This window comes from Lontra canadensis, unplaced genomic scaffold (assembly GCF_010015895.1).
Source record: "Lontra canadensis isolate GAN:19392208 unplaced genomic scaffold, GSC_riverotter_1.0 scaffold2, whole genome shotgun sequence".
In the NCBI taxonomy this organism is placed as follows: Eukaryota; Metazoa; Chordata; class Mammalia; order Carnivora; family Mustelidae; genus Lontra; species Lontra canadensis.
The window spans coordinates 7777357-7792662 of NW_022630996.1; the positions used below are offsets into that span (position 1 = coordinate 7777357).

Genomic DNA, 15306 nt, shown 5'->3' on the forward strand with positions numbered 1-15306 from the left:
CAAGTACAGATCGAGGATCGTAGCCAAGTACAGATCGAGGATCGTAGTAGCATCGAAGCTTTGGAGTCGTAGAGAAGATTGGCTTCTAGCGGAGGAAGGGCGCCCAGCCCTGCGCGATGGGTTCTGTGCTTTCCCGGAATGGGTGGGGTGGAGAACAGAAACCTCCTCAAGGGGGCTCCCAAGACGCGCGTCATTCGCCACTTGGGCTGGCTTATAAAAACTCCACCAGAGCCCAAGATCACATTTAGTTTCTCTTCTTTCGGAAGAAGCCTCGCGGTGCTCAGCTGGAGAACGTCACCCTCGCGGAGCCCAGAAGCGAGCGAGGGGTCGGTCGGTCGCGGCGGTGGCCCGCTGATCGGCGCGCGCCGTCCGCTCTCTTCCCATTCGGCGGCCGTCGCGGGTGACTTGCAGCCTGCCACGGGGCTCGGGTCGGCGAGTTCTGGCCTCTCGACCCGGGGCCGAGCGGGAAAACGAAAGCGCCTGGTTCGGCTAAAGGCGGCGAGGAGCGCGCGCTCGCTGGCCCGGGGCGCGCCCGCCCGAGCACCGCCCGCGCCCGCCCCCGGGCTCCTATAAGTTTCGATTCTCCCCGGAGCAGAGTCCCGCGTCTGGGCGGGAGAGCGCAGCGCGCCATGGCGGACCCGGAGGTGTGCTGCTTCATCACCAAAATCCTGTGCGCCCACGGGGGCCGCATGGCCCTGGACGCGCTGCTCGAAGAGATAAGGCTCCCGGAGGGGCAGCTCCGCGAGGTGCTGGAGGAGGCTGGGCCCGACCGCTTCGTGCTGTTGGAGACAGGCGGCAGGGAAGGGATCACCCGGTCCGTGGTGGCCACCACGCGAGCCCGGGTCTGCCGTCGTAAGTTCTGCCAGAGACCCTGCGAAGACCTGCACCTCTGCAAGCTCAACCTGCTGGGTCGGTGCAACTATTCACAGTCGGATCGGTGAGTGCACGAGAGGGAGGGGGGTGGCGGCTTCGCAGGGCTCAGGTCTGGGAGCACTCTCAGGGGTGTTGCTCCGCGAGGGGCGCGCCCTCGTGGGGACCTCGTACCTCCAGTCTCGCGCCTGTGCTTCCCCGGCCCCGCCCGCCCTCCTGCACTTGGCGGTTCCCTTGCGCCCAGCGCCTCCACACCTGTCCTCGATTTGGCTAACTCCTCATCGCCCCGGGGAAGACCACGCTCATCTCCCCACCCCCAGAGGAATACAGTACTTTTGGGTCAGCCTGGGTCTAGAGCATTTAGAGGCAGGTTTGGGAAGGAAGGGAAACGCCTCCCCTGTGTGGAATCGTGAGTCTTTCCCTCTGTGCTACCGTCGTCCCTGTCCGCGCCCAGTTTGTGCCGCAGCGAGCTGGCCCTGCGCTTGGCCCTCCGTTCCTAGCCCCCTCCATGCCCCTCATTATCGCCTCCCTGATCTCTGAGGCTAGTCCGCACCACCTGGCCAGAATGGTCCTCTTCAAGGTTACCGATGAAGTAGTGTCTTCTCCCAGCGCTCCTGCCCCAAGTTCTCCATGGTGGCCTGAGCGGGTGACTGCCCGCTCTTGGGGAACACTTTGAACGAGTGCGGCGGATCTCTCGGGCAGCTGCTTCTGAGTTTCCACTTGTTCATTTTTTGCCTCTTTAGTATAGTGTGCCCCGAGGTTTTGGGTTAAACCTTTTGACCTGTCTTCCCAGTCTCTCCCAAGAGAGCTCACTCCCTTGGGTTCTGCTGTCACATCTACAAAGATGGCTTCCATATGTGTATCGGCTGCCTCCGCCTTCCTGCTACCTCTGGGTTCTTCCTTCCCCAGTGTCCGAGCAACATCTGTACCTGGATATGCTGCCAGTCGGTCACACTCATCCTCTTTCCTCCAGGGCAGGGTCTCTGGCACTGCCCCAATCCCTTCTTCACCCTTCACAATACCTTCATCACCAAGCCCTTTTCTTGAGGGCTCCTATCTCCTTCCAGCTTGGCTTCCCTCATCCCATCCCACTTCTGATTGAATGCTTGTTCAATTAGTGAATGATTCTCTCTGACCATAGTCGTTCTCCCCATCTTTTCTGTCCCTGTGCACTCTTGCTCAATTATTTTTCTTGATATACCACTTTCTACACTTGGCCCCTCCTTAAAAACTTTAAGTGGTGTCTTGGTGTCCAAAATGGTGGACATCAATCTTTTGATCTTGTGCTTGTTAGCAAAAACCTTTGGATTACTCACCCCAGTATGTGTGTAGGAAAGCATACAAAAGACCGGTGTTTGATTTATTTATTTATTTTAAAAGATTTTATTTATTTATCCAACAGAAAGAAATCACAAGTAGGCGGAGAGGCAGGCAGAGAGAGAGGGGGAGGCAGGCTCCCTGCCAAGCAGAGAGCCCCATGCGGGGCTAGACCCCAGGACCCTGAGATCATGACTGGAGCTGAAGGCACAGGGTTTCACCCACTGAGGCACCCAGGCACCCCAAGACCAGTGTTTTAAATGGATGAGGTAGATGAGATAAAACAATTTTTTTTTAGGACAAAATGGTAAAACTTCTTAAAAAGTGCTGAATGTGCTCCATTATTAAAAATATATATATATTTATTGAATATGTTGGGAAGCACCAAATTGAAAGTTGGTTTCTAAGTTTTGGTAAATTATGAATGAGTATAGAGGGAATCCTCCAAGTCACAGCGACCCAGGAAATCTGGGAGGAGGAAGAAGGGCAGGGGGTGGAGGATAGAAAGGGAAGGAACATTCTAGTACTATCCTGAATAACAGCAGAGTTGAAGGGATTTATCTTCTTCCTTTTTTTTTTTTTTTTTTGGGTGCTTTTCTGATCTGTTACTAAAAATTCAACGAGTGTTGGCATTTAGTTTTAAATATATATATATATCTGTTATATTTTAATTTTTTACTCTAGATAGTTTCAAAATATATTACAGAAAAGAGAATGATGACCTGCTAGGTACCCATCATTTCAAATCAACAGTTTTCAAAATATGGTCAGTCTTGTTTCATTTAATCCTCTCCCTCCATCCCTGTCCCCAGCGCCTAATGTGTTATCTTAAACCAAATCCCAGAGATTATGTGTTCCGTAAATTCTTTAGTATCTCTAAAGGGTAAGGACTCTGTTTTATTATTAACATAACTATAGTACAACAATCACAATTTTTTACAATTACAATTTTAATATAATCTGATATATGGTTGGCATTCAGATTTCCCTGATGGTCTTATGATAGACTTGCATTTTCAGGAAGAAACCTACAAAGATATAATCCATAATTGTTTAAATATGTTACATACCCATATGTAAAGAAACTTGCAATTTCTTATACTCAATATCTTTAGACACTTTATTTTTTTTTAGAAACTTTAGTTTTTTTGTTTTATGGATATTATTATGGTATTTTTGTGTGTGTGGTTTGAAACATCAAAACCATTTTAAACTCCTATATTGGGTTGTTAACCAGGACTTTTATGTATTTTAAATTTTTTTTAAGATTTTATTTATTTATTTGACAGACAGAGATTACAAGTAGGCAGAGAGGCAGGCAGAGAGAGAGGAGGAAGCAGGCTCCCTGCTGAGCAGAGAGCCCGATGTGGGGCTTGATCCCAGGACTCTGAGATCATGACCTGAGCCCAAGGCAGAGGCTTTAACCCACTGAGCCACCCAGGCGCCCCATTTTTATGTATTTTTAAAGGAGAGATAGGATACAGGGATAATTCGGTCTTTCAAATTTGGATGGCTCCTCTGGGGAATATATTAAAGTTTTTTTTTTTCTTTTAGTGAAGTGATAAATTTTCACTTCTTACATATATTCGTCTAGTTGTATTTTTTATTTCCTTTTTCATCACTTTTGAATTAGAGAGAATTACAAATTTTTAATCCATTAAAGTGTATTTTGTCATCATAATAGGGTCCTTGAGAGAACTTTTTTTTTAACTCAAAACTTAAAAATATGTTTTTTCCCCAAGTGTGTTTTAGAAATTTCCCCCTTCTGAGAAATTTATAAAATCTAAAACTTGACATGTAGGAGTCTAAGGACTTCCTACAGGTTAATGGGATCTTTTGACCAAGTGATACTCCTATCAGTTGCCTGAGGACAGTTTGCATTTTGCTGGACTTATAAAATCTCCTTTATACTGCTTTATATAAAAATTCCTTTATATTCATAGATAGGACTTCTATCTATCCTGCAGTTCTAGTCTTTCTTACATGGGTTTTATTTTTTTAAAAAATTTAAAAAAGATTTTATTTATTCATTTGATAGAGAGCACAAGCACGAGGAGCAGCAGGCAGAGGGAGAGGGAGAAGCAGGCCCCCTGCTGAGCAGGGAGCCGGAAGCGGGGGCTCGATCCCAGGACCCTGGGATCATGCATGACCTGAGCCACCCAGGCGCCCCTCTCACAATGCTTTTTAGCTGTACACCTTAGTGAACATGCTTGCTTCAGTGTTGGGTATTTCCTTGTTTTGGTACATCAGTTTGGATGTTTCCGTTTGCTTTGCCGAAATATATGCCCACATGTGGAGTTCTGATCCCAATTCTGATGCAAACGGTTAACTACCATTTATTGAACAAAGAACTACGTATCAAGCATGATGGCAAGCAGTTTAGAGATGGTATCCAAGATGGTCTTTACCATGACTCCGGAGGTGGATATTATAAATCCTTTCTTTTTTTTTTTTTAAGATTTTATTTATTTGACAGAGATCACAAGTAGGCAGAGAGGCAGGCAGAGAGAGGGGGAAGCAGGCTCCCCGCCAAGCAGAGAGTCTGATGTGGGGCTCAATCCCAGGACCCTGGGATCATGACCTGAGCTGAAGGCAGGGGCTTTAACCCACTGAGCCACCCAGGTGCCCCGATTATAAATCCTTTCTTAATAGAAGTCAGCTCAGACCCAGAGCTGTTAGAAATTTCCAGAAGGCCACAGAGTAGATAGCTGGCAGAGTTGTTGAACCCAGATCCAAGAGCACGATTGATTACTTAACGAGCTACTTAACGTGGGGAAGTAACTCTGTGAAGTAGGATCTTTCATTAATTCAGGTTGAGTGGGTTTTTTGTTTTCTGGGGTTTTTTTGTTTGTGTTTGTTTTTTGTTTGTTTTTTCCTTCCAAGCATGACCGTTTAACTGTGTGAAGCAGGCTCTCTAGTGTTTTCAACTAGCTTTGCGGTTTTTGCCAATGTGGGTGTTTCCTTTGGGCTCTTTCCTGTTTGTATGCCTTTCCTGTTTGGTTAATTGTAACTTTGGGTGGGGTAGTTAGATGGAAGAGGTTTAATTGACTATTTAATAGATTGACTATTTAATAGAAGCAGATTGCAAAGAATAATATTCTTTTAAAAAATTATTTATGTATTTGACAGAGAGAGAGAGAAAGAGCGAGCCAGAGAGCATAGGCCGAGGGAATGGCAGAGAGAGAAGGAGAAGGCTTCCTGCTGAGCAGGGAGCTGGATATGGGGCTCGATCCCAGGACCCTGAGATCATGACCTGAGCCAAAGGCAGACGCTTAACTGACTGAGCCGCCTAGGTGCCAAGCAAAATATAATATAACAAGCATCAGAGTATTTATCTATATTCTAAAAACATAACAAAAGTTATATAAAAGAAAATACAAGATAAATAAGCTTACAACTCACCTCCCAGAATAAGAAATACTTATGCTTTTCGTTTTGCTTTTCTTTTAAGATATAATAAAAGCCATAACAGGCCAAACATTATTTTCTATTTCCTAGTCTCATTCCTTTCTCTCACCAGAAGCAACCTCTGTCAGGATTTATGGTGTGTCTTCTGCCCCTCCATGAATTCTATAATTTCCTCATGTACATGTTTGTATCCTTGTACAAAATGTAGTATTGTTTTATATATTTGAGAATTTTTTTCAATGTTATGCTTTGGAGATATATTCCTAGTGATACGTAAGGATCTAATTTATTCATCTTAATGGCTGTATAGTATTTCATTCTGTGATTTCTGGCACAGTTCAGTACCTGTGGCCCCAGGAACGGTCATTTGGGATATTTCCAGTTTTTTGCTCTAGAAAACCCTGCTGTCAAGAATATACATGTCTCTTGGTGCTTCTCCAGAGTAGCTAGATCATGAGGAAATGGAATTGCTGGGCTGAATGGTCGCACAGCTTCAACTTTTCCAGATTCTGACAAGGAGTTTCCTGTTTTAGAGCCCCAGTTTCCCCATCTTATATAATAAGATAATATAATAAGATAATGACGGCTGGCACTTGGCATTATCACAGACTTTTTTTTAGTTTATCCAATTCCAAGGGCATAAAATGATACCTTAATGTTCCAATTTTTAAAAGAATTTTCTCTTTAAAGTTTTTATTATGTGATACTTAACTCTTATGAAAATATATAAAGCATCTAATGAGTTACCTGTACACATGAATCCGCTTCAGAAATACAATATTACTCATTTAACCGTACCCCGAATTCTCTCTCTTTCTCTCTCTCTCTCTCTTTTTTTTTTAAAGATTTTATTTATTTATTTGACAGACAGAGATCACAAGTAGGCAAGAGATGAGGCAGAGAGAGAGGAGGAAGCAGGCTCCCCACTGAGCAGAGAGCAGAGAGCTCAGGACCCTGGGATCATGACCTGAGCTGAAGGCAGAGGCTTTAACCCACTGAGCCACCCAGGTGCCCCTCTCTCTCTCTTTTTTAAGTAGACTCCATGCCCAGTGTGGAGCCTACCATGGGGCTTGAACCCCGATATCACAGTCCAATGTTTAACTAAGCTACCCAGACACACCTGAATTCCCTTTCTTGATCATCTCCCCCATCTTAGAGGTGATAGAGATAAATACTGTTCTTTTTTTCTCTTCAGCTTCAATAAGGTACCATTGACTAAGAAACATTGTATATACTTAGGTTTACAATGTGGTATTTTGTTTTTATTTTTTAAAGTAATCTGTACCCCAAAGTGAGACTCGAACTCCAGATCTTGAGATCGAAAGCCTCATGCTGCATGGACTGAGCCAGCCAGGTGCCCCTGTGATATTTTGATATATGTGTACATTGTAAAATAATGTCCTCAATCAAGCTAATTACCCTGTCTAGCTCCTCATCTGTTTATGCCTTTTTTTTTTTGTTGATGATGAGAACACTTAAGATCAACTTTCTTAGCAGATTTCAAGTATACAGTATTATCATCTATAGCCACCATGGTATACCTTAGGTCTCTAGAATATATTCATTTTATAACTGAAGATTTGCATCCTTTGACCAGTATCCCCGTATTACTTACCCCCTGCTGCCTGCCAGTCCCCGGCAACCACCATTCTACTTTCTGTGAGTTTGACTTTTTAGATTCCACGTACTACAGAGATCATACACTATTTGTCTCTCTGGCTTATGTCACTTAGTATAATGTCTTCTAGCTTTATCCATGTTGTTGCAAATTGCAGGATTTCTTTTTATGGCTCAATCATACATATCCCTTTAAAAAAAAAAGATTTTATTTATTTATTTGTCAGAGAGAGAGAGCACAAGAAGGGGGAGAGGCAGGCAGAGGGAGAAGCAGGCTCCCCCCTGAGCAGGGAGCCTGATGCAAGACTTAATCCCAAAACCCTGGGATCATGACCTGAGCTAAAGGCAGATGCTTAACCTACAGAGCCACCCAGGCATCCCATACAGATTCCTTTGCATATCTATGTATCTCTGTCTCTTGTCTGTATCCCACATTTTCCTTATCCATTCATCTGCTGATGGACATGTAGGATGTTTCCATTTCTTGGCTGTTGTGAACAATACTGCATTGAACACGGGAGTGCAGATATTCCTTTGAGATAATGAGGTCATTTCTTTTGGATATATACCTAGAAGTGGGATTGCTGGTTATACGGTAGTTCTGTTTTTAATTTTTTGAGGAATCTCCGTAGTGTTTCCTATAGGGGTGTACCAATTTATAATCCTGCCGATGCTACTCTGCATGTGGTTTTTATTTTCCCCATACATTTATTATTTTTTATTATATGCATGCATTTCTTTTCTTTTTTTTTTAAGATTTTATTTATTTATTTGACAGAGATCACAAGTAGGCAGAGAGGCAGGCAGAGAGAGAGAAGGAAGCAGGCTCCCTGCTGAGCAGAGATCCGGATGCGGGGCTCGATCCCAGGACCCTGGGATCATGACCTGAGCCGAGGGCAGAGGTTTTAACCCACTGAGCCACCCAGGTGCCCCTATGCATGCATTTCTAAGCAATATTTAGTACTGTGTTGCCTATTTTCAAGCCTATAAATGATATAGATACTAAGTGTGCAAATACTTGATTTACTTTTCTGTGTGCAATATGATTCTGAGACTCACTCCTAATGTACAAAGCTGTGTTTGTATTTCTGTACCATCTTGAGACCTGGGCAAGATGGACTTTTGCCCTGGGCCCTCTTGTATTACAGCCCTACTTCTGGCCATTATTTATTTATTTATTAGTTATTTAAGATTTTATTTATTTGATGGAGAGTGGGAACACAAGCAGGGGGAGCAGAGGCAGAGGGAAGGGGAGGAGTAGGCTTCCCGCTGAGCAAGGAGCCCAATGCTGGGCTCCATCCCAGGACCCTGGGATCATGACCTGAGCCGAAGGCAGATGCTAACTGACTGAGACACCCAGGCGCCCCTCCGGCTGTCTTTTAGTTACTATCCCTGCTCACTCTGAGGAGACCAAGGAGCCAAGGAATCATGCCTATCTAGCACCTGTAGCACCCACTTTCATTCTAGACCATGCTCTAGGTTCCGGGAATCCTGGTTTCCCAGGCCCACTTCCAGGCGGGGGAGGACTTCTTTTCCAGGTCCTCCTACATGTGGCTGGCATGCTCGTTGCCTGTGCATGTTGGCTTGAGCAGTGTGGGACACAGTCTGGGGTGGGAAGAGAGAAGGGGTGAGCCAGAGTCGGAAGCCAGGGCCAACTTGATTCATTCCCATGTACCTTATCAGAGAACTGGGAGGAGGCTGAGAAGAAGTCTCACGTGGCTTTCCAGGTCATTTTGCAAGTATGTTTTCAAGATAGGAAGATGAACAAAAAATTTTCCCCCCAAGATTTTACTTACTTATTTGACAGAGAGAGCGAGAGCACAAGCAGGGGAAGCAGTGGGCAGAGGGAGAAGCAGTCTCCCCTTCGAGACTCAGTCCCAGGGCCTCAGGATCACAACCTGAGCCAAAGGCAGATGCTTAACCCACTGAGCCACCCAGGTGCCCTGAAGACAATATGTTTTATTGAACTGTTTCGTAGCTTGATTTTGTACTTTAAATGTTTAGGTGCTTGGTGCATGGACCTCAATTTTATCTTGTCCCGAGTCCCAGACGTTTTAGGAAAGGGACTGTTTTAGCTATTTGAAATGTATAGCTTTCTTTTATAGGAATTCTGAGATTTATATACCAGTTTTTCTTATCAAAATAGAAAGTGTGTTGAAATTTTTGATATGAGAAACAATGATATATTGAATATTAAGGTATGTCTCTCTTGTGTACATGTGCAAGAGCTCCCTAGGTACCTACCAGTAGATTCATCTTTAATTTTCTGAGATAATACCAGATTGTTTTCCAAGGGTGCATACCGGCTTTTACTCCCATCAGAATACAAGCCTTCCCTTGCCTCGTACCCTTGCCATTTGAACATTGGCCTTTTTGGGGGGTAGTGGGGGGTAGGTGAGGAGGGGTGGGAAGAGGTGCAATAGCTTTATTGCTTTGCTGGGCAAAGGAGACTGCAGCAAAGGTCTGCAAGCTTGTCCGGAGGGGACATCATCAGCCCTTTAAAATTTGTGCCAGTACAAGCAATGCAGTATCGTACCTCGCTGTGGTTTTAATTTATGTATTTCTGCGTCTGGCCGTTTTAAGATCTAATGCTCATATTTTTGGTTTGTCTTCCGTGGCATCTGATTAATAAGAAATAAGAGAATTGCTTCTTACTTCCATTTTTGAATTTTTTTTGTCCTCTTACTGCTCTATTTATTTTTGCTTGGGATAGTCTCTATTTTTTTTTAACCATTTCCAAGTGCATAGTTCATACTTAATCTTGATGAGCACTGAGTAAATGGATAGAACTGCTGAATCACTAAACAGACATCTGAAAGTAGTATAGCCCTGTGTATTAACTATGCTGGAATTAAAATTAAAAAAAAAAAAAAAAGAGGAATGACCCCCAGCTGGGGGGGGGGGGGGGGGGGGGAAGCATACAGTTCAATGGAGGTAAGTATGTTCATGATGTGCAGTCATTGCCATTCTCTGGTTCCAGAACATTCTCCTCAACCCACACAGAAACCCTACACCAATCAGCAGTCATCCTGTTCTCCCCTCTCCCTGTCCACCCCTTTCTAATCTACCTGTTGTCTCCATGGATTTGGCTTATTCTGGATATTTCTTGCAAATGGAATCATACAGTATTTGTCCTACTGTGTCTAGCCAGACACAGTTTTGACACTTGTTTTGAAGGTTTGCCTTTTACATTTGCATGTCACCTGTCATTTATGTGGTGTATTTGCAGAGCTGGAGCCTTCCTGGAAGTCCCTTCAGTTACTGAGTGTGCCCTGTCCGCCGAGTCTAGCTGTCAGGTTGATGGCGGTATCAGGGCCCAGAGGGGGGTGTGCCCCATCAGAATCATTTGGGAATTTCTATTCCCTTTTTAGATTTGCTTCGTGTTTATTTTCACTTGGCTGATTCTGACTTTCAATTCCTGCCGCTTTCTGCAGAAATTAAGCTAAGGGACGTAAGGACATTATGAGGGATAGTGTGAATCTTTTTTTTTTTTTTTTTAAGATTTTATTTATTTATTAGTTAGAGAGAGAGAGAGCATGAGCACAGGCAGACAGAGTGGTAGGCAGAGGCAGAGGGAGAAGCAGGCTCCCCGCTGAGCAAGGAGCCCGATGCGGGACTCCATCCCAGGACGCTGGGATCATGACCTGAGCCGAAGGCAGCCGCCCAACCAACTGAGCCACCCAGGCGTCCCGGGATAGTGTGAATCTTGATGAAATGTTGAGTAAGGGACAAAGAAGCATCTGCCAACAAAATACTTTCTACTTTTTACGTAATGGAGAGATAGCCAAAGTGAACAGAGAAAACAAATGCGGGGTTGTTTTCCTTCTGTAAAAGGGTTCTAATTTGCTTACAGTTCCTGACCATATTTACTTCCAAACAGGTGTCTTTGATCTTTACCTATAGGCTACTCTGCGGTTGGCAAGGCCCCAGAATGAGGGTGAAAAGGAGTAAAAGAATCCAGGAGGACTTAGGATTTCAGGCCCAGTGAAGAGTCAGTTTCACTAAGTCGGAGCAGAGGAGCTGGAAGCGGGTTTTGAGGAGAGAGCAGAGCCCTGTTTTGCCATCTTTTTCGCTCCTTCACCCTGAGAAAGTTTTTCATCTGTTTCAGACCCACTCAGAGCATCAGGTCACCTAGGGGAATAGTTTTCAAACATTTTGGTTCTTTAGCCCTATCAGTAGAGAACATTTTGAGCATGTACTCTTATTATGTATGTATTTACTTAAAAATCACATAACTAACGTTAACTCTTAATTTGGATATTAAATATTGACTCACTTGTTTTCATCTTTTAAAAAACTTTTAAAATCAACTTTCTATGATTTACATACAGTAAAACGTACCCATTTAAAAGTATCCAGGCTGAAGAGTCTTTTTTTTTAAGATTTTATTTATTTATTTGTCAGAGAGAGAGAGAGTACAGGCAGGCAGAGTGACAGGCAGAGGCAGAGGGAGAAGCAGGCTCCCTGTGGAGCAAGGAGCCTGATGTGGGACTTGATTTGAGGACGCTGAGATCATGACCCAAGCCGAAGGCAGCCACTTAACCAACTGAGCCACCCCCGCATCTCCAGGCTGAAGAGTCTTGATAAATGGATATACCCCATCGGTTATACACTAATGGATACAGGCAATTTCTATTAGAAAAAGAAAAAAGAAAATTTCAGTTCTAAAGGTCATCTTGTGCACCTTCTGAGTTAACCAGTGATCCTCCCTACTTCTCTGCCTCTTATAGCCCACGCAATAATTTTTTACTTTTTTTAAGTAAAAATGTATATAAAGAGTTGTAACTTTTTGTTGTTGTTGTTGCTGTACCCTGAGGTATCAGTTTTGGGTAGCTCCTGGGGTGTGGTAGGTAACCAGCTTTGGAGCAGTACGCTCAAACTTTGATATATATCTGAATCACTTGGGGAGAGCTTACTCAATGCAGATTTCCATGTCCCACATCAAAGATTCCGGTTTTGCGGCGGCGGTGGGGGGATGTTGCGGAGGGTGGATTGGGCCTGAGGATCTGCATTTTTGCCCTCACCTAGGATTCTTTTACAGGGGTGTGCTTCCTGGCAGATTGCAAAAGTGGGGTTTTATGTGGCTTCAGACTCTGAGGGCATAAAAGAGAGGTGGGATGGATTCTTTAGTGCAGAGTGAACAGGAGTTGAAGAAAAGGATTGCTTTCTCCAATGTTAGGGTGACCTGTTACTTTTCTGTGATAGAACCGCAAGACACACAGGGAATGTGGGGCATTCTTGCCACTCCCTCAACAAATATTTATTGAGCACATGCTTTCTGTGGCAAACAGCCTGTTCTAGAGGCTTCTGCCCCCTTTTTTTCCCGCTAAAGGAATCTTCAAACCACTATTAAGCAGTTTATTAGTCTTTCTCTCTAGTCTATTTGAATCTTTCTCTTTACTTCCAAAGGGATTCATGTTGAGGAGTATGGCAGGGGGAGAAGGGAAGGGACCTTTGTGAGGAGAGGATCTTGGGGCTCCCTTTTTCTAATCATCAAGATTCTGGCAAAACCACCCCCACCCCTGAACCCTTTACTCTTCACTTCCTACGCCTTTTCTCAGTCCTGATGTGGACTTAGGGGGATGGTTCCCAGACAATGCTGCCCATTGGAATGACTTGAGGAGTCTTTAAAAAGAATCCGGAAGCCCGGCTCCTCCCCGCCACAGGTTCCGATTTATTGGGTCTGGAGTATGGCTAGGGCACTGAGCTTTTTTAGAAGTCCCTAGGTGATTCTTTTTTTTTTTTTTTTTTTTTTAAGATTTTTATTTATTTGACAGAGCGAGATCACAAGCAGGCAGAGAGGCAGGCAGAGAGAGAGGAGGAAGCAGGCTCCCTGCTGAGCAGAGAGCCCGATGTGGGGCTCCATCCCAGGACTCTGAGATCATGACCTGAGCTGAAGGCAGAGGCTTTAACCCACTGAGCCACCCAGGCGCCCCTCCCTAGGTGATTCTAATGGGCAACACTAACTTGGAGCGCTGGGGATGGGAGGCATTGTCTGCAGTGACAGAGAGATGATTTCTGGGTGCCCCACTCTTGGTGCAGTAGACTACTTGCAGGTCCTTGGTGCCCCTCAACCCCCATCCTCTGTAGGCGTGGTCCTCTCCTCTTGCCCTCTGCTGCCCAGAGTCTTGCAGCCAACGAGGTGCATTCCTGTCTGTAGCAGGTGCACCTGGAGTTTACCCTGTGGCCACAGTTGGCCGGCCTTCTCTTCTTTGCACCTTGTAGGTTCTCGATAGTACAGTCATGACTAGAGCCATCTCCTTTCTTCAGTCCCACGCTTTCTCTTTCCCCACACGGTCCCTTATCCTGCTTCTGGTGCTCTCTATTGGCCCACTCTGATTCTCCCCAGGACTCCCAGATTCACTGAGCCACCCCTATCTCTAGTAGCCTGGCAGTTTAACCTTGAACATCAGCAGTATAAACATAGGGAACAGGAGTCTCATGGCTTTGAAATAATACTTCATTACGGTTGTTTTTGATCGGTGACATTTTCCTCTTTAGGCCAGCATTCGCTAGGTTTTATCTTTTACACCTCCTGGTTCCTTTCCCCCCTGGTTTATAGCATGGTGAGCTGTTTCCTGTTTTCTGTACAAATCAATTCTATCTTTGTTTTTATCAGCCCCTGCCCACAAGGTGTTGGGGAGCAGAGGGAGTGAGTGGAGAAGGGGAGGGGTATTTTGAGACAGATTACTGTCAAACCCACCCCCCAAGATTGTTATCTTTTCCCAGTTGGTCTGGTTATGGAGCCCAGAGCTGGCTCTGTGTTGACCAGCTTGGGAAGCACAAGGGCTCCGAGGTGACCTTCTAGCTCAGGAACCAAGCTTAGACTCTGATCGGACGAGTCCAACTAGCAATTCTCAGCTCCAGCTGCATGGTGGAATCACCTGTCACCCCCTGTCCGATTAAGTCAGTCTTCGAGGGTTAGGCTTAGGTGTTTCTAAACACTCCCCTGTTGATTATTATGTGTAGCCAGGGATGAGAGCCACTCTGCCCCCCAGCCCTCATCCAAGGTGTGGGGGAGGATTTATTGCCTGGGTTAAAATAACATTTTGTTCTGTGGCTGGAAGAGAAAAGTAAAAAGGTCATTTGTTTTTAGGTTTTGGCCAGAGATTCTTGAAACTGAGATGATTATGTTCTTCCAAGGCCATCTTTGCTCTTTTTTTTTTTTTTTTTAAGTTATCATCTCCTATCCCAGCTCATGTTGTTTGAAGTTTATCTGCTCCAAGTGCAGGCAGAATTCTGCAAACACTTGTTTTCCCCTGGGCAGTTCATAATGGTTTTTAGGAGAGCTCTTCTCTGTGCGAGGCTGGGGGAGGGTGTTGGGAGGGGATTGGGAAGGGGGGAGCCCCTTCCACTGTGTGCTCACTTGCCTTTCCCTGGAGAAGGCAGCTCAAGTCTCCATCTTCCCAGGTGGAGTCCTGGTCCCCACAGGCAGCAGCATCACCTGGGCGCTTGTCAGAAATGCACATCTGCAGTCCCCACCCCAGACCCACCTATCAGAAACTCTGGGGGTGATTATGCTGAGTGAAATAAGTCAAGCAGAGAGAGTCAATTATCATATGGTTTCACTTATTTGTGGAGCATAACAAATAGCATGGAGGACAAGGGAAGATGGAGAGGAGAAGGGAGTTGAGGGAAATTGGAAGGGGAGGTGAACCAATGAGAGGCTATGGATTCTGAAAAACAATCTGAGGGTTTTGAAGGGCTGGGGGGTGGGAGGTTGGGGGAACCAGGTGGTGGGTATTAGAGAAGGCACCGATTGCATGGAGCACTGGGTGTGGTGCAAAAACAATGAATACTGTTACACTGAAAATAAATTAAAAAAAAAAAAGAAAGAAAGAAAAAAAAAAAAAGAAACTCTGGGAGTGGAGCCCAGCAATCTGTGTTCTAGCAAACCTTCTAGAAGATTCTGATGCACCCCAAGAGTTTGAGACCCAGCCAGTAGGTCTGGGATGGGACCTGAGAATTTGATTTCTGACAACCTCCCAGTGATGCTAGTCTGGGGACCTCACTTGGAGAACCACTGGCTTAGTGAACCCGAGGGAGCCATGGCCGACTTTCATGCTGTTTCCAGGCTGAAGCCTCCTGGTCAGT

At 45.1% G+C, this 15306-nt stretch overlaps 1 protein-coding gene across 1 annotated transcript in view; it reads left to right on the forward strand.

Moving 5' to 3' along the window:
• Nucleotides 1-362: 362 nt before the first annotated feature.
• Nucleotides 363-15306, forward strand: part of ZC3HAV1 (zinc finger CCCH-type containing, antiviral 1) — a 58516-nt gene continuing 43572 nt past the window's right edge. The window contains exon 1 of the mRNA XM_032868237.1: nt 363-937. Coding sequence (XP_032724128.1) covers nt 630-937 — 308 coding nt within the window. The 5' untranslated portion in view covers nt 363-629. The remainder of the gene's footprint in view (nt 938-15306) is intronic.